This window comes from Polyodon spathula, chromosome 12, assembly GCF_017654505.1.
Source record: "Polyodon spathula isolate WHYD16114869_AA chromosome 12, ASM1765450v1, whole genome shotgun sequence".
Classification (NCBI taxonomy): Eukaryota; Metazoa; Chordata; class Actinopteri; order Acipenseriformes; family Polyodontidae; genus Polyodon; species Polyodon spathula.
In genome coordinates, this window is record NC_054545.1 from 30589765 (window position 1) to 30615763 (window position 25999).

General features: G+C 36.7%; 2 protein-coding genes across 3 annotated transcripts; one reads left to right on the forward strand and one right to left on the reverse strand.

Moving 5' to 3' along the window:
- Nucleotides 1-682: 682 nt before the first annotated feature.
- Nucleotides 683-20605, forward strand: LOC121323924 (lymphocyte cytosolic protein 2-like). Of its 2 annotated transcripts, none has more exons than XM_041265259.1 (21): nucleotides 683-926; nucleotides 7078-7140; nucleotides 7524-7570; nucleotides 11682-11747; nucleotides 11892-11920; nucleotides 12158-12198; nucleotides 12458-12653; nucleotides 12820-12923; nucleotides 13046-13091; nucleotides 13238-13336; nucleotides 13522-13547; nucleotides 14017-14036; nucleotides 14884-14988; nucleotides 16276-16303; nucleotides 16394-16406; nucleotides 16534-16660; nucleotides 17229-17269; nucleotides 18359-18474; nucleotides 19129-19203; nucleotides 19471-19626; nucleotides 19785-20605. In XM_041265259.1, the coding sequence occupies exons 1-21, from the start codon at nucleotides 849-851 to the stop codon at nucleotides 19911-19913; spliced, it is 1605 nt and encodes a 534-aa protein (XP_041121193.1). In that variant the 5' UTR covers nucleotides 683-848; the 3' UTR covers nucleotides 19914-20605. The 2 variants fall into 2 exon arrangements, with proteins under 2 accessions (XP_041121193.1, XP_041121192.1); XM_041265258.1 differs by having other exon boundaries at nucleotides 684-926; nucleotides 12155-12198.
- Nucleotides 20606-22098: 1493 nt separating this feature from the next.
- On the reverse strand, nucleotides 22099-25201 carry syce3 (synaptonemal complex central element protein 3). The gene is made up of 3 exons (XM_041267288.1): nucleotides 25124-25201; nucleotides 23063-23171; nucleotides 22099-22428 (listed from the first exon to the last, which is right to left on the reverse strand). Exons 2-3 carry the CDS (start codon nucleotides 23169-23171, stop codon nucleotides 22256-22258), a joined length of 282 nt encoding a protein of 93 aa, XP_041123222.1. The 5' UTR covers nucleotides 25124-25201; the 3' UTR covers nucleotides 22099-22255.
- Between the last annotated feature and the right edge of the window lie 798 nt (nucleotides 25202-25999).

Genomic DNA, 25999 nt, shown 5'->3' on the forward strand with positions numbered 1-25999 from the left:
AAAAGATATACAAATCTGTAATAAATCCTTCAGGTTTTTAACTTTGGTTAGGTTTCATTTTACTGAGTCCTGTGTATTTTCCACTACTGTGATACAGTGCTATAGTGATTTATCATTGTTTTCAGATAATTAAACATGAAAGAGTATTCAAATGCTGTAAAACTTTTAACTGTGTACTACTAATATTACTATTCTGGAATGTCAATTCAATAGGTCATTTAAATGGCTGCTAATTGCTCCATGGACTGCACAGTTCAACATGTTTGTCTTTTGTGGAAGCAGATATAACCATTGTAAAAGTTTACCACACGAAAAGCAAAGCAACTTGTAATAAAGCATAGTAAAAGTGCGGTACAGTAAATGCACATTATAACCATGGGAAAAGCATGGAAAACTGCAAAGTTACAGTAATTACAAGTGTAGGTGGTAAGTAATTACACTTTAACTTCACAGCTGTATATACAGTGCATTATAATGTTCTGTCCCAAATGTTAGTTCTTAGCAGCTTTTATAATGGCTGGACTTCCCCTTCTTAGCTTACCACACGTGTGTGCAGAAATTCACAAAGGAAAAAAAGTGTTTTTCTCTGGGTGTGACTAGCAAGTTAAGAATACAGTTTCCTTGATCGGAGGAGGAAGTCACTCTTTCTAAAAAAGGGCAAAGGTATATTCATCTAGTTCTAGTTCTTGTTTTTTTTCGAATGGTTGACGGCCTACACACTTCCTCTGTGCAGCGCCACAGCAGAAGCCTGGGTGGTGCAGTAGATACAGGAACCACTTTTTCTCTGTGCCTCTCAGTCGAACATGATATATTGGGTATAGGGAGCAGGATACAGCGCTCTTTAAAAAATGAGTTTCAGCAATGTCCCCAGCAGATCCGAAGTCATGCACTGGAATGCTGCTAAGCTGTCAGACTACCTAAAATCGGTGAGTTCAGTTTAATAGCTGTGTGTTTGTGTGTGCGTTGTGGTGAGTGGGGGGTGGGGGGTGTTGCTGGGCCTGGCCGCATTCTTTGTGTTTTTAGTTCATTGCTAAGTAAAAGAATACTGAGGGCTTATGTTCACAATCCTGCTCAGATTCAGACATTACTTTTACACCCCAGGTTTTGGTTTACACTTAGTGTAATTGTAAGTGTAATTATTATTATTATTATTATTATTATTATTATTATTATTATTATTATTATTATTATTATTGTAGTGTAGCGATTCAAATAGACTAACACAGACTATGCAATCAAAGGCAGTGTGTTATGCATACTAGAAAGCAGTGCAGGTTAAAATGACCATGCATGAAAAAAACAACCTGGACAGCTAATGGACTAGAGGACAGGTGTCAGACTGGTATTGGTCTCTTTAAATTACCCCCTCCAGCCAACGGGCTCATTGGTTATCCTTTGGACATGATTGTTGAGACTCCTCTGCTTTTATATTGGAAAATGTGTTTAACCAAGGTGCAGCTGCAAAGGTGAAGAGGAGTGAGGTGGTGGGTTGCAAATTAGTATGAATGTAAAAGGTAGGCAGCTCAGTTTTATCTATAGGATACATCTTAATCAGAAGAGTGTCATGTATGTTGGGGACTGACCCTCCTTCCATTGTTTTTAGACTCCACTGAATCATAGTCCTCAACACCATGTGTGACACACAGCTTCAATACAAAGTATACTGTACTGTCCAATTTGAGCACTTGCAGGGATATGATGTTCTAGATACGTTGGCAGTGTGCAAACACTGAACCTGCTTAATTAACAGTGTGAATTCTTAACATGAAAAGCAATACATTCATCACCTTGCCTAGTTGATTTGAATCTACCTGCCTGGGTTGTTGCATAGTTAATAATATTCAAATTCTGCAGTACTGTAATTCTCCTTTTAGTTATGCTGGGGAGCTGGTGGCCTGCAGTTTTGTATTGGTACCGATATTTACTGGTTTATAAAAAAAAGATGCACAGGTTTACAGCACATAGATTCACGTAGGATTGTAGACACCAATAGATTGACCTTAGAAATAAGGTACTTTAAATGTTTGGGGTTTTTTGGGGTTTTTTTTGGTTTTTTTCTTGAATCGGTTTAACCAGCTCTTCCACTTGTCTCCCAACCAACATGACCAGTTAAAAACTAAACTATAATCTCAGTCTAGGGCAGGCCAGGGCTAGCCATTGCTGGAATCTCCAAAGAGCTTCCCCACACATAAGTCTTGATCGCACAAACATATGCAGACATATTCATACGCACATACACACACGGGTACAGCTGTAGGGCTGGCATGTACACATATTCAATAGTATTTGGTTGGGAGAGAGAAGTATTGTAACTCTTTCACCACCTGCAGCTTTTCAGTGACTCGCAGAATAGAGGAATCAGGAACTCTTGAAAGAGTTAAAAACATACGTTCTGTAAAAAGGCTAATCGCCAGACTAGATGTAGTTCACAAATAATAATGTTATCACATTGCCGAGATTGAAGCGGTCCGTGTCTGGCTGACAAGAGATAATAACACTGTTCTCGTACACGGCTACCTCGCTGTATCGACCACACCATGGATAGGCCTGTAAAATCACTTCATTACGGGTTATTCATCCACCCCGCTGCTGTACTTGTAATTAATCCCATAGCGCAGCAGCATCAAAATATTTCTACGCTGTATATTTTTGCCATTTTCCTATTAGTTCCCCCTGGTTATACCATAGTTTTCCATGTTTATTAATATGCTTAACCATGCCTTGCAATCATTTGCAATATTTACCTATACTTTACCCCTGCTTTCGCTATACTTTATTACACTTTGCTATGCTTTTACTATGGAAATCTTTTATAATGGATGAGCCACTGTTAACAAGCTGTGAGTAAATAGCTTCTCAGCTAAAGCATTTAACACCAACACATTATTTTTAGCACCAGTTATGAACACTGTAACCCCACATACAGTTACAGTTTACAGTAGTTACTAACTACGCAAATAATAACTGTTTTCATACGCAGCAATACAATGTTGCCTCTTAAATGATAGTGTTATCAATAGGATTTCATATTATTATTATTGTTCTTTATTCCTAAGCATCAGCAGCATATTTATAAGGCAATGACCTTTTGAGATCGAGTCATAAAAAACAGATGTACAGTAGAACCAACAAAAGCAATAATAGCGTCAAACAACCAAAACTACCAACCTAGTGATCTGGCGATGCTCAGAGAAATTCAGCCAATTGTGAATATTTGAGGAGCCTAACAACCAGAAGCCCAGTCTGTATTAAGGAGCTATCCTTGGAATGGGTGGGTAGAGTAGCTGCATGGCTGCATCCCAGCCACAGCTGCCTGATAAATGAGTGGAAAAAAGACACAGGGATTTTTACATTGTTTATTGCCTTGGCCCATTCGGAGCCCAGACGTGTTTTCATCATTCACAGTATATCACAGGCTGCATTGTACTCTGTCGGGGGTGCTGAGGTCTTTCCTCTCTCATTGTAATTTATTAACATAATATAAGATACTATAATACCACATAATAACAGGAAAGGAATCTTTTATGGTATGCACATTGAATAACGCAAAGTAAGATATAAACACTGCACTTGTAAGCAGTTTAAAACCTTTTCATGAGCCTTAGTTCAGTTTTTATTATTCTTCTGAATATTGTGTCATTTTTCTTTTCCTTTTTTTTGGGGGGGTGCTTATTTTACTGCTTTTGTTTTTTTGTAGCACACATACCACTAATGCATCATTAGCTAACATTAACAAACACCAGTTACAAAGGAAGTCAGTCATAATGGAAATCTACATTTATGCTTTTTAAATAACAGTTTCCCGTTTGTATTTCAAAAGTCTTGATGTAATTTCACATTTTCCATCACTACCGACAACATCATGCACGTCAGCTACTTCTTTATGAATCAGTAAAGGGAGGCAGAAGCTATGTGTTCGACTCTGAAATCATGACACTTTGAACTTTGAGGCATGGTTAACCTGGAACGCTGTGCATGCTTTAAACCAGGGAAACCATCTGAAAACAGACCCAATGAATACCTGGGACCTTTCCCATGAGAAAACAGCCTTATAAGGGTCTCAGCAAAGCAGATCATTGTTCTGTTTGCTCAGGATGCACAGTAAAAACCTCACATAGGCTGTGAATGCGGTTGCCAGGTCTTTATGACCACATTTTTGACCACTGTCATTTCAAACACAAGGCTTAGGCTTACTGCTGCCAAAGGGGTCCACATGGTAACATGCAATTTGAATTTTATGTTCTATTATTTACACCTTGAAGTGAGTATGGGTAACACTGTTACCTCTATTACATTATAATTGCCTGTAAATTAAGTACTGATTACATTACTGAATGCAACTGCGTGCATAATTACAATGTAAAAATGTTAACCGAATACTTTTCTCTATAAAAGCCTACACTGTACAAAAAAATCTCTTTTACAGTAAAGAATTGGCAGCTGGCTGGGCAGTAATGTACTGTATAAAAAACAGTATCACACTGTAATAAAACCGTTTAAAAACATTTACAGTAAAATTTTAAAAAATTTTTAAAAAAAAATGTTGCCAGTCAATTGCCATTATAAATAACAGTTACCATTAGAGTAATATATTATTTTTTTAATTTAAAAAAAAAAAAAAAAAAAACATACATACATTTCAAATACAGCATAAAAATAAGATTTGGACAGTTTAGCAAATGAACTCTTAATAACAGTTTACTAGCACTAAACTTGACAGGGGGGGTGGGGGGTGGGTAGAGACGGAAAAAACCAAGAGGGGTAGCCCAATCAAAGACGAGACCTACTGCAGGAGTGGTGAGCACACAAAACATGAAGAAAACTCAAAAATACAAAGGACCTGCAAATTTAGATATACTTGTGCAACAATGTAGCAATTTAACACACAATAACACAAATAATTGTTAAAATTGCAATCGCAATGGATTCTGGGAATCCAGTTTTAACATAATTAGATGTAATATCTACAGTATTTAATTGTAAACTACACATGTTTTTTTTTTTGTTTTTTTTTAATAAATGTCCTTTGAAACAACAGAAACATTTTTAGTCTTTTTTTTTTTTTTTTTTAAAGGAAATGTTCTATAAAAATAAACATATTTTCTTGTTTTTAGTATGTAGGTGATTTGCTGTTAAAATTCAGGTAAATTGTAAGGCATTTTGCCTTCACTATTTACCATATTTTTACCATTGAATTTACTAATATTTTTTACAGTGTTCCTTAATACTGTACATGTCTGCTATAAAACTTTATTTTTACTATCACTGCCTTTAAACCATTTTGATATTCTTTGGTCTCCCCAAGTTACGAAATGCAATTTCTGATGAGAAAAAGGTGTTAAAAATAACATCATTTTTCGTGAGAGGTTTTCGTCATGGTGGAGCATCAGTGTTATTCCCCTACTTAGTCACTAACAGAAGTAATTCCTTATACAGTCAGGAAACTGCTTATGTGTTTAATAATTCATATTCTGTTTAACTTCCTGGACCATGTCTAGTTTTTTTTTTTTAATTATATCTTGGTATATACAGTATATAGAAGGCATATGAAAGAAAAGGTTTAAAAGATAAAGAAAAAAATATATATTGTCAGGACGCTTCGGGCAAAAGCTCTTCTTCAGCTGTTTAAAAAGAAAAGTAAACACAGTGCAGTAAACGTTTTGCTATTCAAGAATTGTAATTATACAAAAAATTCTGCGGATGGTGTCATGAATATAAGAATAGAATGTTCATTCCCAGAGGTTCCAAAGTTCCCAGTTTGAAGATAATTAGTTGATTATCTTCTGTGATCATCAAGTGACGGGCTACTGGAAATGCAGTGGTGTTAATGCAAATGCTTTTAAGTGTTCTACAAACTGATGTGCTAAACACCTTTTAGTTTCCCCAATATACAATTTGATGCATTTCTTGCAGATAATGCAGTAGATTATTCATTTAGATGTACAAGTAAAATGTTCATGAAAGTTGAATGAAGATTTAATGCATCTAATCTCTGTTTCAGAATGAATGTATTTACAGGTAGCGTATTCACAATGCTGAAGACATCACAGTCTGTGTGATCAATCAGTGCTATGGAACAAATACTGCTTGGAAACAAAAGGAACAAGAGTTTATCTTCAAACTGGGAACTTTGGAACCTCTGGGAATGAGCATTCTATTCTAATAATCATGACACCATCCACTGGATTTTATGTATAATTACAATTCTTGAACAACAGCAAGTTTACTGCACTGTGTTAACTTTTCTTTTTAAACAGCTGAAGAAGTTTTTTTTTGCCTGAAATGTTCTGAAAAAAAAAAAAAAAAATAGAAAAAAAACCAATGAATTGTTGGAAATCTGGTAACCCTAGTTACTGATGAATGCAGCTAGTAGCTGCATCAGTATTTGGTACAGCCTGTAGAATATTGGTGTTACAAAACTTTCAGTGATGACAGTATTTAATGATGATGGAAACGTAAATTGATCCTTGTCAATAAAGCATAAAGCCAGTGGTATGTGCTTGTCACCCATGTTTCGGATATGTTTAGGATGTGTCAGCTTAAAGTCCAGCATACAGATTATAAAAAAAGACATCATTACACTCAAGAAGATGCAAAGAAGGGCAACTAGGCTGATCCCAGGATGGAATGACATAAACTATGAGGAAAGCCTAAAATAAATACATCTTTTCATCCATTAAAAAGGAAAAAAAAGAAGAGATTTGATTAAGTCTATAAAATCATAAATGGTATAGTTAAAGATAACCCACCACTTCAGATTTAGCACAGAGAGTAGAACAAGAGGACATGCATGCAGTATGAGTAAAAGTAAGTTTAGAGCAGTTTTTTACACACAGAGTTATACATGCATGGGATAGCACACCAGGTGATGTAGTATGATCTAAAACACTGGGTGCGTTTTTAATTCTATATTTTTTATTTTGATCCCCCCACAGTAGCGGAGAATGGGGCGCTAAAAAGGGACAAACGTTGATGGGCCGAACAGCCTTTTCTCGTTCCCAGGCTTTTCTTATGCTCTAATATTGTGGTGAAAAAAACAAGTGCAAGAGTCTGAACTTAAGAATTTTTCTTTCACAGCTCAATATAAAGGACTGCGATAAGGTTGTCAAAAAACATAACATTAATGGATCTCGTTTTTTGGTAAGTTCAAAGATTTTTATTTTAGTTTACAAAAAAAATCCTGACATCAAATGCATAAAACACCCAGTGTAATAATACAAACATATGTACTTCAATGAAGGAAATAAACTATATAGAAGAAGAAAAAAAAACTGAATTCAACCAAAAGATTGCTTTATTAACCATTCTTTGTGACCCAGTATGTGTTTTAAATAAAGCATTTATTGAATGTAAGCTCAGGTTTTCTCATTAATGAAGTAGCATGGATGAATGGAGGAATAAAGCAGTACATAAAGCCAGTTATATTTTAGTCTGGCCCTGTGTATGGTATTATTGCTTAATATATTTACTGGAATTCGACAGATCAACAAACTCATTGAAATGTGTCCTTTTCACTCTTTTAGGAAATGTCAGACAATGACATGCAGAAGTTCCCAAAGTTACATGCACCGTGAGTACTGGGGAAGCCTCTCCTTATCTCTTGAGAAGCATAGTTTGAGTAAAGCTGGACACACAGTGTAAAAATAGAAAGACAAATCAGGTTTAAATCATTGTGAAGAATGACAGATGACATGCATATCAGTTCATAACGATCTCACCTGTGGCTCCACGTTTGGTGTTAGGTTAGTAGGCACTGTAGGTGTTATGTTTGGAATACAACACAATTCAACTACTAAACTCAATACTAACAATATTATCACCCTGTTTATGTTGCTTTTTTATATATTTTAATGCACATATTTCAAATACAGTGCTAAGGAGTAGATGAAATGGCCAGACTTGAACCTTGTGACCTAGACAAGAAGTAATTAGTTACCCTGAAATAACATCGCACTTATATACCAGATTTAGATTCTGAAACAAACAACTGAAGCAACTGAATCAGAAGTTCGAAAGAGTCCTGCTTTTACTGCTCAGATCGGCCCATATGCTCAGACAGAGAAGAGATATGGCTCACTGACAAGAAGTCTTCACAATTTATAGACAGCTTGTTGCTGCCCTGTGCACTCATATATTTGCCTTTTTGTTTGACAGCTTGCAAATGTAAATAGCTTAAGAGAACTAGCTGTAAGTGAGTGGCCATGCAGTGGAAGAGTTGCTCATGTGTTTGCCATTCTTATCAGATTGAAGGCTGCTTCCTTCTTCCTGTTCTGTGTTCTACATTATCTCTGCTTTCCAGATAAGTCTATATATATACAAAATTTCTTACACCCAAAAGCGGTAGGTCGATTCCTGCAACATTTCTGCATGGTAGATGTTAACTTGATGTAAGATGATGTAGTTGTAAGAAACCGTTGCTGTATGGGACTCTAGAGAACAATACACAAACCGGTAAGAAAGTGTTGCTGTATGGAGCCTTGCCCCATAACATCACTGATTTGAAGGGCAACCTTAGCATCTTCCACATCTTTCTTTGCTGCCCATTTTCTTTCAGTTTTCAACACAGGTGCTGCCTCCCTTACGCATTTGTCGCATGAATCTACTAATGTCATTTCCAGTCGGACTTTGGCACACTTAAACTCCTCTTGGTTATAGCAGTGACTCGTAGCTGTAGTATTCCTTTACCATAAAGTCCCACTCTACTGAGGCAGCGTGGAACTCCCAACCATTTCCTGACATAACTGGTTAAAGCTTCCGGCTTTTCAACTCTTGTCAAGGCAACCTTGTACACAGTCAGTGGCCACAGCACTCTTGGCAGTAGACCAAACTGAAATCACCAGAGTTTCAGTTTGCTTGGTAAAATGCTGCTGTCTATGCTCTTCAACCCTTCCACTGCTTGTTGTCTAACTTCTCTCACATGAACTGTGTCCTTTAGATCCCCGTCGTACCATCTCCATAGACTGCTCACTGGCTTCTCGGACACTGTTGATATTGCCTCACCATTAATATAGAACCTTTTATCTACTACTTTACCTTTAATTATAGAGATGCTCCTTGATTTAGTGGGCTTGAATTGCATTTGTGCCCATTCAATGTTATTGGTTAATTTGCCCAATAACCGATTAGTGCAGAGTACTGTTGTAGGCATTGTTGTCATGTCATCCATGTATGCTTGAATTGGTGGTAGTCACATTTCAGAAGCCAAGCGCTCTCCTCCCACTATGCATTTTGATGCCCTAATAATTACTTCCATTGCCATGGTAAAAGCCAGTGGAGAAATGGTACATCCTGCCATTATTCCAATTTCTAGGCATTGCCATGTATTGTTGAATTCTGAAGTTAAAAAATTAAATTGCAAATCTCTAAAGTAGGCTTTTACTAAATATTACATTATCAAACAGGTTATGTAATGTGTTAATTAAAGAAAAGGTGAAAGTATCAGACATACATAATACAGTTTAATGTATATAGATGCTTTCTTAGTAGGTTTTTAAAAAAATAAGACAAAAAACAAGTGATTCGGTTACTGCCAAAGACCCCGGATACTGAACACAGAATGTCGTCTATATGAGAAGCACTGAAGTAATAACTACTGCAAGGTCAATTGGCTGTTTTGTTAGTATTGGCAAACTGGTCAGTAATTCTGATAATTCCAGATGTAGAGAGTATTATTGGTAGTATATAGGGTTATATTGTCAGTTGAGCTAGACACTTTATATTGTTGCTGGAGAGAGAAAAAAAAAATTGTAACTAACTAACTTAAACATTTTACAATCACCGTAAATACTAATGAAGATGTTGTATTTTGTTTTGTCTTTTGTTCATATTATCATATTTCATTCTGGGGAATGATTGTATGCTTGAACATATATCTGCATGCTCATGAGAGCTACCAATGGAAATACATTAATCCTTTGGCACACAGAGTGTTGCTGGTGAGACGGCTCTGTGAAGCGTTGTGAGGTGAGGTGCAACGGAAATGACACAGGTTGCTTGTCGGTAGTTAGTGCAGTTTGCAGTGGCAGGGTGTTGTGCTCTGCATTTAGCGCTCTCTGTGGTTACTTACTTTCTTATAAAGCTGCAGATGGCTGCCGCTGGACAGATTGTGAGTCAGCAACTGAAGCTGGATGCAAGTCTATACTGTATACGGAAAATGCTTTCCTGCAATATATTTGGTTAAGTGGTTGATTGGTCATTTTTAATACAGTATTTTATTGTAATGAAAAATAAATCTATTTTAAGCAACCAGATTTAACAGTAATCATTTTAGCACTAAGCTTTACTGAACTTTATAATTACAGTAATATAGTGTACATTCATGGGGCAGAGAGAGGTGTTAGTTTATTTAGTGTCCAATGAATTTCACAGGCAGTTAAATTCCTGTGTAAAGCTCTGCATTACTACACATACAATACATGAGGCTATTGGAGATCAATATTATATAGGTGTTTACCAGGGTAATCACAAACAATAGAGATATGTGTGTCACCGTGCTGTAAATGGAAAGTTGAAGACGAAGCTCAGAATAGCACTGTTAGTTACACCTACATGGCCTCTCCCACAAAATACATTGCCCTGTTCATATCTGAACCCCAACCCCCAAAGATGCTTTGGTAGGTTTCTGGTGATTACAATCTCTTAACAGTAAGGTCACATTCCCCTGTGATGGCTTAATGGAAAATTCCTGTCACAGGCTCTGTCTACTAACTAAGTGACTGCAAGGTATTTGTGCGAGTGTGTGTGTGTGTGTGTGTGTTGCAATAACATCAGCAACTTCAGAAAGTGATGTGAACATGTAGAAACAAAAATAACCAACTGACGAACAGATAAACTTTTATGGAAATAATAACAGGAACTTATTCTAAATGCCACGCTTGCACACACACACACACACACACACACACACAGAGCCCCAAATGCAGGCCCACACCACACAAAAAGTTTTAGCGGTGCCCTTATGTTACTTCACAGGAAATCTGCAAATGCACATAGTCTGAGCATGAAAACTGAAGCATAGAGTAAAGACAAATTCTCCCCAGTGCGTAAACGTAAACATGGTAGGCTTTTTACTGCAGACCAATTAACTGTTAGCTGAGAATATATATATATGTGTGTGTGTGTGTGTGTGTGTGTGTGTGTGTGTGTGTGTGTGTGTGTGTGTGTGTGTGTATATATATATATATATATATATATATATATAGGGAAAATATAATTTCATTCAGTAAACTGCGCAACTGTTGAGCAATGTCCATTTGGATTTCCTAAAATCATTGCTGATGCACCAAAATACAAATGGATCATCTGTTTCTCTCTTGCTGTGGCTCTTTAAAGAGCATTATAGTATAATTTTATGGTTGACAGCCTAAAAATGCAACAAGTTAAATGACTTGTTCATGTAAAGATTCACCACATCCTGCAAAATGTGGTGTAATGAAGGGTGGGGCGTAGGTTTATGCCAGTATATAAAAGGCCAGGATAGTTGACTGGCTGGGGTTAGGTTTCACTTGTCACTGATCGAATAAATGAGAACCACAGCAGTGACTATCAGCTCTCCAGCACTGTCACCCAGCACCTCAATAATGAGTACTAACACCCCAGCAATGTAGTTCGAAAGAGAAAATTGTAGACAGTAAGCTCTCAAACAAGATAGAATCTGATCCTCTTCAATGTCTCCCTCACAGACTAATAAGCCGACTTAGTCATGAGATCAACAGAAAGGAAGAGAAGAGGGGCTTCTTCAACAAAAAGTGAGTTTATGTCGTTTTCTGTAGAAAACCCTAATCAAACCTACTACTGTACATTCTGTATACGACGTACTGTATTTATTTTAAATGATCAACTTTCATTCATAACTGCACCAAATTTACTCTATGTCCTTTTTTCCTACTCAGGCCAACCGTCCATAAAATACAAGAACCAGGTATGGAAACTCATTATTTGTTTATGCACTATCATAGATCTGATCAGCTGTTTTGGGTGAAATAATTAAATTATTCAGGAGGGATCTGTGATGTATCTGCTCTCTGACCAGAAAGGTCACAATACATAACAGCGGTTTTGCAAGATCAAAACTCGTTGATACAAATTGTACGTGCCTCTATGAATTATTGAGTTTAACAACTCTGTTATTTAAATGTTTGAACTCTCTAACTAGAAGTCTCTGAAGAACACGCCTCAGGCTGGGATTCGGAAGAATTTGTAAGTACATTGTTTCAGTAAAGACAAAATAGCTGGAAAAACACACCACTTCTCCTTATTGCATTTTTTTCGTGTGGAGTAAAACGTTCAGTATAAAAATAACAAGTGGTTGATTTTAGCCTATCCTGCTATCAATTCAACCCCTTAGTGAAGATGACAAGTGTTTTGGTTCAGGCCTTCATTTAGTTTTTGTGGCTGATGGAGCAAGAGTTGGCATCACGATTGACAAAGATATAGTGGCAGTCTCTCTGTTCTGCAGGATGAAGACGACTATGAAAGCCCAGACGCAGAGGATGACGTTGCCAGTGTTGGGGATTACGAATCTCCGAATGACGACGTGTCTGAAAAGGGTGACAGTGACAATGACTACGAGCCCCCTCCCTCTGACCCACCCGAGGACCATCAAAGCAAGATCTTGCCCGCTAAGGCCATCTGCAACAACTCTGAATACATCGGTGAGATAGGACTGATAAACTGACAGGGGTAAAACAGGGAGGGTGGTTTACACAGGGGTTGCTTTGGTAAACAGTAGCTCTCTAGAGTTACGTAGGGTCTCTTTTTGACAACCTTACAGGGCTTTACAGCTGTACAGGGATAAGCAACTGTTGACTGTGTTTCCAGATAACCGCAGTCGTGCATCTTCTGTGAGAACTCTCCCTGGCCAGCCTCCTGTCCCTCCTCAGAGACCCGGAGCCACACTCCCGCTACCCTCCAGCAGGGGCAGTGTGAGTATGTCCTGCAGGCACCCCCCCCCCACACACACACACACACACACACATACACACAAGCTTTTTTCTCTCAATCCCAGGCTTCTCAATACTACTCTGTTCTCTCGTTTCTGTTGCAGACGATGCCTCCTAAATGTGAAGAGAGAGGCTACAAACCCCCCAAGCGTAAGTAGTCTGGGACTAGCTTTATATCACATGACACGAGATAATACATCTCTGTAGATTCATGCTATAGAAATATAATATATCTAATTGTCAGTACTAGAAAGGAAGGAGTCTTGTTTATTAGCTTCTTTGTTTTATTACCATAGCTGGTTTACCAGGAGCTCCCTCAGTGGACAGAACTAGGAAGCCGACAACAATGGAGCACAGTTTACCAGGTCTACCTGAGAGGGGATCCCCCAAGCAGGGTAAGTGTGGGTGTATCTGCTCATACCCTCTCCTAGTGCTTCATGGTGAGTGGGTAGCACAGTACTGTTTAGAGGGAAGCAACTTGGCTCTGCATACCACCGCATGTTTTTTTTTTTTTTTCTCTAAATGATGTTGAGTTGAAGGAATCGTATTGTTTTTTATTGGTCTGGTTTTTCTCTTTCAGGAGGGAAACGCCCCTTTGGTGATAAGGTGAGATCAACTCTTTCAGTGCTGCAGACCTGAAGTTATCTAATATACTGATATGTGTATCGATTGCACTGAAATGTTCAGCCTTTTTAAAAGTTACTTAGTGCTGAAAGTTGAAGTTGTATTTTTGTATGTTTGGTTATTTTGTTTTATTTTTTTTCCGTATTTATATTTGTGTCCCAGCCTACATTTTGATCTTCCATAACCCTTTCAGGTTCCCTGTTCTTTTCTAGAATATCCCCTGTATCCAGCATAGCAAATGTTTCAGCTAATGTAGCAGTATAGAGTTGGGTGGAGGGTGAGACCTCTACCTGACCAAAGCAGTCAGTTATGAATCTCTGCTTCTATCCACCTGAGACAGGGAGAATAAGTTGAACTCAGACTCCAGAGTATCAGAATTGAACATACTGTAATATTTACTAATTCATTTTCTTATTGTTTCTAACCTATGTTTTTATATATTTTATTCCAGTCTCTTGTACAACCCAAAAGGTAGGAAGTCCTGATTTCCTTAACATTATAGTCATACAATATGCCAGTAAAGTAGCTTTTCCTATTTTTTATTTATTTTTATTTTTATCAATATTTATTTTTGCAGGTCAGTAAATTAACTGACCAAGACATTCACATTACTGTACGTATTGAAAGCACTTTGCTGACACTAAAGCAATTGTAGCTGATCCTGACTGAGAAAAAGTTTAAATATACATATAATCTTGACTCACACACCCCATCTCACACCTGTAAGAAAAGGGTCGCCCTCAAAACAGACAGATATTTTTTTTAAGGTAATGAACAGACTAGTCTGAGCATACATTCTGAAGAAAAAACTAAAGTAAGTCAGGAAGACAAACGTTTTACCCAATGCCTGTGTTTTGCAAGGGGCTAGAATTTTAATTTTTTAATTACCAGCTTTACCTCCCGGCCCATTACGGCTTGTCTTCATGTAATTATAAAAAGAAAAGGATGCTGAATGGATTGTTCTGATGGTTAAAAATGGTTATGTACAGTGTCCATAGCTTGTATTGATTGCTAACTCACTGTATTAATTACATACTGACATACTCTCTCTTACACACACGCACAATCTGCACTCACTCGCTGAATATGCTTTTGGTTAATTTTCATGCTCAACCTGTGAAATCTGTGAAAAGGAAATTAGCAGTCCTGCATGTTTTTTTTTTTTTTCTTCTCCAATTTTTTGCATAGAAAAAAATGTATAATTTTGCAAACTGCGCACTGATGCCTCGCACTGACTGCACCCTACACCCCCCACCTCCTCCTCCCCTCCCACAGCTAGTTTCCCTGGAAATGTGTTTATTCTGATTGTCTCTTAAAGGCCACCCTCAGCAGAGAAGCCTCCTGACTTGCACAGAATGGCCAAACCTCTGATACCCATTGACCGGAACGACTCAGCCATAGGTCGAAGACAACCAGCTTCCAGGTGGGGTCCAGCACGGTGCCCATGCAAGAAACAACACAGCCCAGGCTGTATTTCCACTGCATTCAGCACCACCAGCCAAATCAATCACTAGCAGACCCCCACTACAGAGCTTTAGTTTCAAGTGGTCTTAAATATTCATTTTTGTAAACTGCACTGCTTTCTAATGCACATTGAATGTTGGTGTACAGGCAGCCTTTGACATTATATTCTATACCAATCAGACAAGATTACAACTACATTTTACCAATATGATGTATACATATTTGTACATATTGTACATATGTACATATTTTAAAGCCAGTTTGGAACAAAATCTAGGCTGTATTACAACTGCATCCTACACTACTGTACCATAAGAGTTGTAGACTGTATAATTGGATGAAATTGCATCTCTTGCATATCACTTTCATTTATACAAACACACACACACACGTTTAACCAGCTTGTGCTCTACTGGAATTTGCCAATTGAGTTGAATAAATTCAGAAACTTGGGATTCATATTTGATTCTGATCTATGTTTTGAGGCTCATATCCATAACATCACCGAAGTGTCTTTTTATCATCTATGAAATATTGCTAAGGCTAGGTCTTGTCTTTCATTGTCGGATGCTGAGAAGCTAATTCATGCTTTTGTCTCATCTAGACTCGATACTGCAATGCTATTTTTGCTGGGTTACCAAACCATACCTTTTCACGGTTACAGCTTGTTCAAAATGCAGCAACACGGTTGATTAGTAAAAAAAAAAAAAAATGTGACCACATAACTCCTGTGCTTGCTTCTCTACACTGGCTTCCAGTAAGATATAGAGTTGATTATAAGATCCAACTTTTGACTTACAAAACACTACATTGCCCAACACCTGATTATCTAAAATAACTTTTGTACCTAGTCGTGCTTTAAGGTCGGCTGATTCTGGACTTCTGTCCATCCCAAAGATTAAGACAAAAAGGAAAGGAAAAAGCGCTTTTAGTTACAATGGTCCCAGGTTATGGAATAAACTAACATTAGAGATACAGAGTCACTTAATCAAGATTACAAACTTTTTTTAGATGAGCATTTTATACATAATGTTAAAAGTGTTCTTCTCTTTTTATTTATCTACTAATATTGATTTTTTTAAATTGTTTTAATTCATTTTATTGTAATTTTTTTGTTTTTATTGACTTGTAAAGCTCTTTGAGATACTGCCTTATGAAAGGCAGTATATAATTAAATAAACTTACTTACTGTTATGAAATGAATGTATACATTTAAAAAAATATATATATTTTTTTTTTTTTGCAGACCATGGGCTCAGGACAGAAGAGATGAAGTAAGTAAAGAAATCGTCAACAAAATTCCTCTCTTCCTGTAGTTATTCATTTGCATTAAAAATGAAATACTTTTCTTTTTTTGTTCATAGCCACAGGACGACAGTGAGTACATTCTAACTTTTTTTGTGATATCAAATTTAAAAAACTTCTAATATATTGCAAGCGTTCCAGGCTTGTTGTCAGTGTTGCTGCCAATCTAGTTCTGTTTGTGTATTCTTCCCCCCTGCAGGTGCCCTGATGCGGCCCCCTGCCCCACAGCCGGGGGGTGCTCCATTCAACTCCAACACTTTCCCACTGCGATCAAAGGGCCTTCCCCCAATACCAGGGCCCATGGGCTCTAACAACCACACCGACAGGTAGAGCGACTAAGCCACTGATGATTACCAGAATAATCCTGTAGTATACTTTCTATCGACTGTTTTTAGCATCTAACATCAACACACTATGATTTTATTAAGCCAAAAACTGTCTCAATCAAGTTAAAACACTCAATAGGTACAGGTTAATGTACTGTGTGTCAGGAAGACTTCTCTATAGTTGTGACTGTTGATTTTTACACTTTATTTATCTTATTTAATCCCAGGACATTTTATTTACATCATGGACTAGTGCATGTTTAAGTAATGGCTTGGTGGTGTAGTGGTTTAATCTTATGTTTATGAGTTAAAATCTGTCAGTCACAAGTGAATATATATTTCAATCTACCCACATGACTATCACACAATGTAACACAACTGACAGTCTCTGTCAATGGCAGTTCAGGTCAGGTTTAATATGTGTTCACAGAGCTGTGAGGAGAAGCTTTAGCTGTGTCACACTCACTATAACCTCCTTGTGGCTCCAGGAATACTTGCTAAAGCCAGCTAGTAAAACACATAACCTTTCCATTGATTCACTTCAGCTTCTTTCTTCTCACTCTGACAGCCTACCTCCCGGGGGGTCTCTTCCATCCAGACTTCAGACAGGTATGTTCTCCTTAGAGCATGAAAGGCAAGAGGAATTTGGTCATAATCACTATAAAACACAAATGCAGGTTGCCTGCTGATTGACTGTAGGTAAAGAAGGCACCCTGGAAAATGTAACCAAGAAACTTTTTTATTTTGGTTTAAAATGGCTGAAATATTAATATATGACTTTAACTAATGTTCATTTGTCTCTGTAATGTCTAATTCAATACAGCTTTGTTCTGCTTCATACACAGTTTCCTGGCTTTGAATCTGGCCTGCTGAGTGTAGACAGACTACAACAGAAATAACTTTAAAAACACATTATATATATATATATATATATATATATATATATATATATATATATATATATATATATATATATATATATATATATATATACAGTAGCTCTCAAAAGTATTCACCCCCTTGGACTTTTCCACATTTTATTATGTTACAACAATGAATCAGAGACCTGGGACTTGGGAGAAGATTTTCCAGCATCTTCCAGCAGGACAATGACCCCAAACATACAGCCAAAGCCACACTGGAGTGGCTTAAAAACAAAAAGGTCAATGTCCTGGAGTGACCCAGTGAAAGCCCGGACCTCAATCCAATTGAGAATATGTGGAAAGAGTTGAAAATTGCTGTTCAGCAAAGGACCCAATCCAACTTGACGGAGCTTGAGCAATTTTGCAAAGAAGAATGGGCAGAAATTGCAGTGTCCAGATGTGCAAAGCTGGTAGAGACTTATCCAAATAGACTCTTGGCTATAATTGCTGTCAAAGGTGCCTCTACCAAATATTGACTCAAGGTGGTGAATACTTATGCAATCAATTATTTTCTGTTTTATATTTGTAATTAATTTAGAACTTTGACATTATGGACTTTTTTGTGTTGATGAGTAGCAAAAACTCCTAATTAAATCCATTTTGATTCCATGTTGGAATCACATGGAATCAAGGGGGGTGAATACTTTTGAGAGCCACTGTATGTACATGTATATAAAACAATATATAGATATATATATATATATATATATATATATATATATATATATATATATATATATATATATATATATATATATATTGTTTTTTTTTATAGCTATCAACATTAACCGCTCTCAGTCAAGAGGACCTAGTGATGCAAGGCCACCACTCCCCCCTCCTCAATCACAACATCCTGTCATGGCGCCGGCACCTCCCCTTACACATGACGAGGTAGGGGTCACCACACACAAACTAACATTTGTGAACATAGCAATTTACTCACTGTACTATACATATGGTGATTTATTGGATCTCCTTATCAACATGTCAAAATGAGTTCACGGTCGAAATCAGTGAAGAGTTCTGTGGCCATAACGAGGGCTAAAATTGATGTTATGAATATTTCTAAAATGTCTTTTAGTCAGATTTGATTGGAGGATGGCAGCACACAGACCATACATGGGCATGCTAAGCAGTGAACACAGAGATCTACTATGTAGCGATTTAAATGAAGATGTCTTTACTTATTACTACTGATCACATATACCAACACTAACAACTTATGTAGTGGTTGACATTGAACTGACAGAATGATATGGAATTCTGTGCTCACCAATCTTGAATTAACACTATCTGAGTTGCTGTAGCACTGACTAGTGCTCACCAGAAGGATGAGTATTTCCAGGATGTTGTGCAATATATTAGTGAAGAGCAGATAATGTTTCACTGTTGTGGTTTTATAATTATTTTGTACTGCATTGGACAGATTGCTTCTTTTTTGCTCTAGTGCTCTAACAGCAGGGAGCAGTAAGTACCAAGATACAGTACCAAGGATGCTGTGTAGAGAATAATGTCCTGTGAATGACTGTGCTTGTCTTTGAACAGGACTTGGATCCACACTGGTATGTGGCCCGCATTACTCGTCCAGATGCAGAGGACTGTCTGAGGAATGTGAATGAGGTAAATGAGGGAGGGGCCACTTCTTGTCAGAATATAATTACTTTACCTCCAAGTTTAATTCAGCTATCCAAACTAATTCTGTAACACAAGGCACCATAAAAAATAAATATTTCCTCTGAGAAAGACTTTATCTGATGGATTAACTTATATTGTTGTTATTAATATTTACACAGTGAACTTGTATTTATCTAAACATGTCAAGAGTTTAAAATGTATCATTTGTATTATTCTTGTCAGCTTAATGTATAGTGTTTGGTGTTGTTTCAGGACGGTGCGTTCCTGGTTAGAGACAGCTCCAAGCAGTCAGCAGTCCAGCCATTTGTTCTCATGGTGCTGTACAGAAATAAAGTGTTCAACATTCAGATTCGCTACCAAGAAGAGCAAAACGTCTATCTACTAGGGACTGGATTCAAAGGAAAAGATGTACGCCTGTGTGGTACTTTCCATGTATTATGACTATGGGTTATTATTATGCACATACCTGTCATACCATCAGATGGAATGTTCAGACTAGATATCAAATGTCATGTATAATGTGTTAACTGTATGAACTTCAGTATGTTTATTTTCTTTTTTCTCAGAACTTCAACTCAGTGAGTGAAATTATTGACTACCACATGCAGACCCCTTTGCTTCTGATTGATGGGAAGAACCGCGGTTCAGGGCAGAAAAGTCAGTGCCGTCTGTCCTATCCAGCAGGATACGAGTAGCATGCAGTGAGCATAAGGGCAAGGTATCCTAAACAGATCTCTCACTTATTTCCAGTGAGTGTAGTGCAATGACTGTACAGAGCTATACATTTGATTCTAGTGTGCACAGTACACAGTATTTATGAAATACCTACCTTTGAAGCATACAGTGGAACTAATTATTTTTAAAATGTTTCACAATAAATACATTTTACTTTTTAATTTAACAAAAATAACAAACATGTACATTTATTTAAAACAAAGTACAACTGAGCTGGCTTGCGTAGCAGGCTACCCAAGTGAGATGTATCACTCATCACAATATATCATTCTCACTACAGGGGATGACTAACAGATAAAGAACATGTGCTGATCAATAAGATATGTGTTTCTTTAGCACATGTTAATATTGTAATAGAATATCATAATGCCAATAAGTGTTAAAGGAAGTGTATTTAAAAAGATGTTTATACAACATTGTAGACTGGCTGTAATTAATACATTTTTGGAAGTTGTTTAACTATAGGAAATGAACTGAAACTTAAAGCTATCAAAGCATTCTTATTGTAACTATAACCTGTGTACTTAGTTTAAGAAATGGAACCTATCAAGTACTTGCACTAATGGCTTCGATTGTGGGTCACATATTACAATTGCTTTTCTTGTGAATTTAGGTATGGTTCTGTTTTCATTGTTTGTGTTCTTGTACTGCATATTTAGTTTTTTTTTTTTATTAAAATCTATTTTAAAAAACATTTTTTCAATTTTACATCTCATATCTTAGACTGTCCTGTTATAAATAATCTGAATTTACATGCACTACACCAACAGCTCTTCAGAGCTGTGTTGGATCTGTTTCTTGTTCTAATACTATCCTGGGATGGACGTAGCCCTCCTCCTTTCTTTTTGGTGCCTCCATCTTGTCTGGGTGGCCGAAGCACACAATCAGATTGCACTGCAATCCCTGAGTCTTCACTGGAATTTAAGAACAATAACACCAAACACATAAATTACACCAGACACACCAATTACCAAAGCCCAGACCTCAATCCAATTGAGAATATGTGGAAAGAGTTGAAAATTGCTGTTCACCAAAGGTCCCCATCCAACTTGATCATCCAGCTTGAGCAATTTTACAAAGAAGAATGGGCAAAAATTGCAATGTCCAGATGTGCAAAGCTGGTAGACTTATCCAAATAGACTCTAGCCTATAATTGCTGTCAAAGGTGCCTCTACCAAATCTTGACTCAAGGGGGTGAATACTTATGCAATCAATTATTTTCTGTTTTGTATTTGTAATTAATTTAGATCAATTTGTAGATCTTATTTTTCACTTTGACATTGTGGACTTTTTCTGTGTTGATGAGTGGAAAAAACTCATAATTAAATCCAACACCATAAAATGTGGAAAAGTCCAAGGGGGGTGAATACTTCTGAGAGTCACTGTATGTCTGTCGTTAATTGTCTGGTGTTATACTTTTACCAAGTACTGTACATTTTAATTATAACAGTACAGCAAGACTCATTTGGACATATGTATACCCTGACCATATGTCAAACCAACACAAACATGTTTTTGGGAGAGATGACAGGTTTAATCTTTAGTGTTTTTCCACTTGTCATCAGCAGCTTTGCAACTTATCATTTCCAACTGCCTCACCCCTGGACAATGTATGGGGGTTATTTTAACCAGAACCAACCAATAATGGTTTAATACAATGAACTTCCATAATAACTGTACCTTTAATAGTATTGCTCATAAAATGCCACTAAGCAATGTTCTTAACAAGTTATTTACATAAATTATAATGAAAGAGATAAAAACTCATTAATGATCGTTGGTAAAAAAAATATTAAAATTTGTTTAAACTTTTTATAGTAAACAAATTCTTACTAAACTTTCTTCCCTATTCATGGAAGTAGAGAAACCTGGGACTAGTAATAAGAACAAATGATTGGTTTTACTTCACTAGACAAGTAACAAGCAGGTTGAAATAAAAGCATAAAACACAGTGTCATGCTACATAATGCTAATAAACCTATCAGTAACTGCTTAAAGAATGAATAGCTAAAACTCTTTGTGGCAAGATATTTGTTTTGAGTGAGAAGTAATACATTTAAAAACCTGAAAAACTCATCATAAAAAAATTAATGACATAGATAATAAGTATGGAGACCTGAGACATGTTTCTTTAATCTGTTTAATTTTAATAAAGCACAAAAATGAACACCACAAAATGTTACAATTCTTGAAAACCATTACATTTTCAATCTTTTTCGAGACATTTTCTAGAAATCTAGAAAATGTCAAAAATATATGTTCTACTAATATCATTCATACATTTGCCAAGTAGAGATATATTTTACATAGTGTCTGCCACGTCGTTTTCTTTGGATTCCAAAATAGCATCTTGCCAGTTTGACTCTAACACTGCAGTGCATTTCAGAAATGAGTCTTTCAGTTTCCCCAAGGACTCGGCCACTTCTGGGTCTGTACGCAAAACAACCATGTCATAGGCCATCCAGGTCACTTGCACTAAAACAAACAGGGTAGGTTACTGTTAAGAAGAAGCCCATTTTACAGTACAAACCTAAAATACTCGAGAAGTCTTCACATGCTACACAAAGATTTATCGTCAATAACGATTAAACCCTCAATAGTGCTGAAAGTAGAAACTAAAATCCAATGGCAAATGTTTCTACTAAAAATGTATTTAAAATATCTAAATTTCTAAATTCAACCCAAAGATTTATTTTCCTGTCCTACTGTATAACACTCACTGTAACATAAAAAGTGTGAGCAATTAACAGTATGTAAAAAGATTTCATGCAGTACCCAGCACTGCAAATTCAGAGTTATCTCTGGAGTCAACATGTCATGTAGTTCTAACTTAGCCAGTACATGGGATCTGGGAGGTGTTTATTAAACAAATATTGTAATACACAGTCTGGGGGATTATGACAGCAAATTAATGTCTGGAGATCTGTGAGACATTGTCATTGTGTACTATAAATAACTAAACATGTGGGACTAGATCTTCAATACCGATCATGACCCTAAATACTATACACAACTACAGTGCTGACCATGTATATACAGTTTATATTTAGTAAACAACAGTCCTGGCGATCTGTCACTGTCAGACTACTGAAAGGTTTATTTTATCTACCTGATATTTTTTCCATATCCTCTATCATTTTTTCTAAATCCTTGTTAAAGTCCTCCAGCAGGTGCACTGTTTCCTTAGGGTTCTGGCAATATGTTCCAGAATCTTTCATCTAAAAGAAATTATTACAAATAAACCATTGCAGTAATATTGCAGTAAAATAAACCATTGCAGTAAAACTTTTTTTTTTTTTTTTTAATCAACCACAAATTTTAATTTCAAACAAAACCGCTTTCTTGAAACAACTTGTTTTATGAACAAAATGTATTCTAGCCATAGCAATACATACGTGGTAAGTTAAGTTAGTCAGTTAAGTTTGTTGTTGATTTCCCAGAAGAAACAACAAAAACACATAAATAAAGAACCATTACATACATAAACTGAGAAAAAACACTAACGTCTGGTTCTTTTTAAACAACAAAACAAATGTTATCTAGATGCGTTTACTAAACAAGCAGCGGAGATATGACAGTGCCTGCGGAATGGAAATTTTAAATTAGACATTTAATCTCAGGCCCACTTACTTTCAAGTATAAGACTGGTTTAAAAATGTTGCTGCTGATATACAATTGTGAAGTGAGCTTTGTTGAAATATATATTAAAATACACGTTGCAAAAAATAATAATTTCCTTCACATAATTACATTTCGGTAGTCACGCGAAACTGGGATGGATTACAGTCCTTTCAGAATGACGTCTTTTTGGGTAACTCGCTGATTTATCTGATAGTATATCATAATATTATCAAATTTGTATTATATTTTATTTATGTACCTTAATATTTATACTGTTGAGTGCCTTGTTCTATCAGACAAACAGCGCTGCCCAGTCACAATACCTCAACCGAAACTGCGCGTGTGCAGCGCAGGTGTAACGAATTCTGTATCCTGTCAAAATACTGTTTACCCTGGCATAATGCGTAAAATGAGATTAGCCCACAGGCAGATCCGTGTCTCAGGTGAATTACGGGTGATGCACAGCAGTTGCCGGCTGCATTTTGCAATCATTTATCAACATCCTTAATATATGACGTTTAAGGCGTGATTAACGAATGTCTGTGATACACAAAACACTTCTTCCAACACGACTATTTAACGAAACAGTTTAATATGAAACACGGTCCTACATACAAAATTCAAGCCCTGGTAGTTCATATGAAAAATGTGAAGGGTGAAAAGGTATTTAGTTGGGTGCAACGCATGGCTGATGTTTTGGCCAGCTTTTACTTTTGTTAGCTGTTTTTACTGACAGTGTTTTGTATTAATAATTTATTTTAGGTACACTTCTGTGTATGTCATTCTGCACTAGGAGTACCATTGCTGGTACCCTAGTGGCAGCCACGTGCACCTGCAACCCAAACTTGTAAATATTGTAAATTATTGTAACCTGTGTGAAAGACAACTTCTGTCTCGAGCTCCAGTCTTTTACATCGCTTCCCCAAACCCCTGATTACAAGGGGAAAAATGGGGGCCCACAAAAGGTTAATCCGGCCTTGACCGCAGGTATTCACAACACCGATGATTGACAAAATTCCGATTCTGTGACTTGTTACCCTATTACTGCTCGTTTGGCAGTTCGAAGTGACACACAGAATGTTTAGTAATATTTAATTAAAGAAACCTTTTTTCCGTCAAAGTATACCGACAGGTTTGCTCTGCCCGAAAGGCATTAGCCTAGCGTTCACCACTGGAACTGTCACATTGTCATTGTAAACATGGAATTGTGCGATGGTGTTGTAGCATACGTACTACGGTAGCCCTGAATTGCAAAACACAACGACAAATTGGAAAACAAATTAACAAAGGAGAAAACACAACGACATCAACTCTAAACCTGAAAGGGAGGGGAGATATGCAAAAGGTGTTCCACGTCACTGATTGGAGGACCAATATGTCAATCACTGCTACAGCACTCTGGCCGGAAGTATTTGGAAACTAACCGTGGTAAGTCACCTTTTCTTGTGCGAATTGTAATATTTTTATTAGTCCTTCCATTAGTAAAACTAGTTTGAAATAAAGGAATACAAAACATTATTAAAATTCAAACAAGAAAAAAGTGACTTACCACGGTTAGTTTCTAGGTGCTTCCGCCCAAAGTTCCGCAGCGGTGATTGACATGTTGTTCCTCCCATCAGTGACGTGGAACACTTTTGCCTATCTCCCCTCCCTTTCCGGTTTAGTGTTAATGTCGTTGTGTTTTCTCATTTGTTAATTTGTTTTCCAATTTGTCGTTGTCTTTTCTGATTTGCTCTTTTGTTTTTCCATTTGTCTTTGTTTTCTGATTTGCTATTTTGTTTTTCAATTTGCCCTTTGTGTTTTCTGATTTGCGATTTTGTTTTCCAATTTGTCGTTTTGTTTTCTGTTTTGCTATTTTGTTTTTTTTAATTTGTCGTTGTGTTTTCTGATTTGCTGTTTTGTTTTTCAATTTGTCGTTGTGTTTTCTGTTTTGCTGTTTTGTTTTTCAATTTGTTGTTGTGTTTTCTGTTTTGCTATTTTTTTTTTCTTTCTAATTTGTCATTGTGTTTTCTGATTTGCTGTTTTGTTTTTCAATTTGTTGTTGTGTTTTGCACTTCGGGGCCACCGTACATATGGGTGCTGCCGCTGTTGCGAGAGGGGTATTGCTGCAAAGCGAAGTCTCCCACAGCGTAGCTCTTGCAGGGTAGCGCACACAGGGTAGTGCTGAGTGAGCTACTGGTAAATACGTCATCATTATCTGCAACAGCCCGATTAAATGATAGGGATGATAAATTTAGGTACTAAAACTAAGTTTATTTAAAGTTTTGAAATACAAAAAAATGAGCCTACTTTAAAATCAATACAATCGTTTAAAAACAGGTAGGTCACATAGTTAATACACTGCATTAATTCGTTAGACTAAACAAAAACTACATTACTCGTTTTTAATCAATACAAAACTCCACAGGTTGCTCATGAGTAAAAA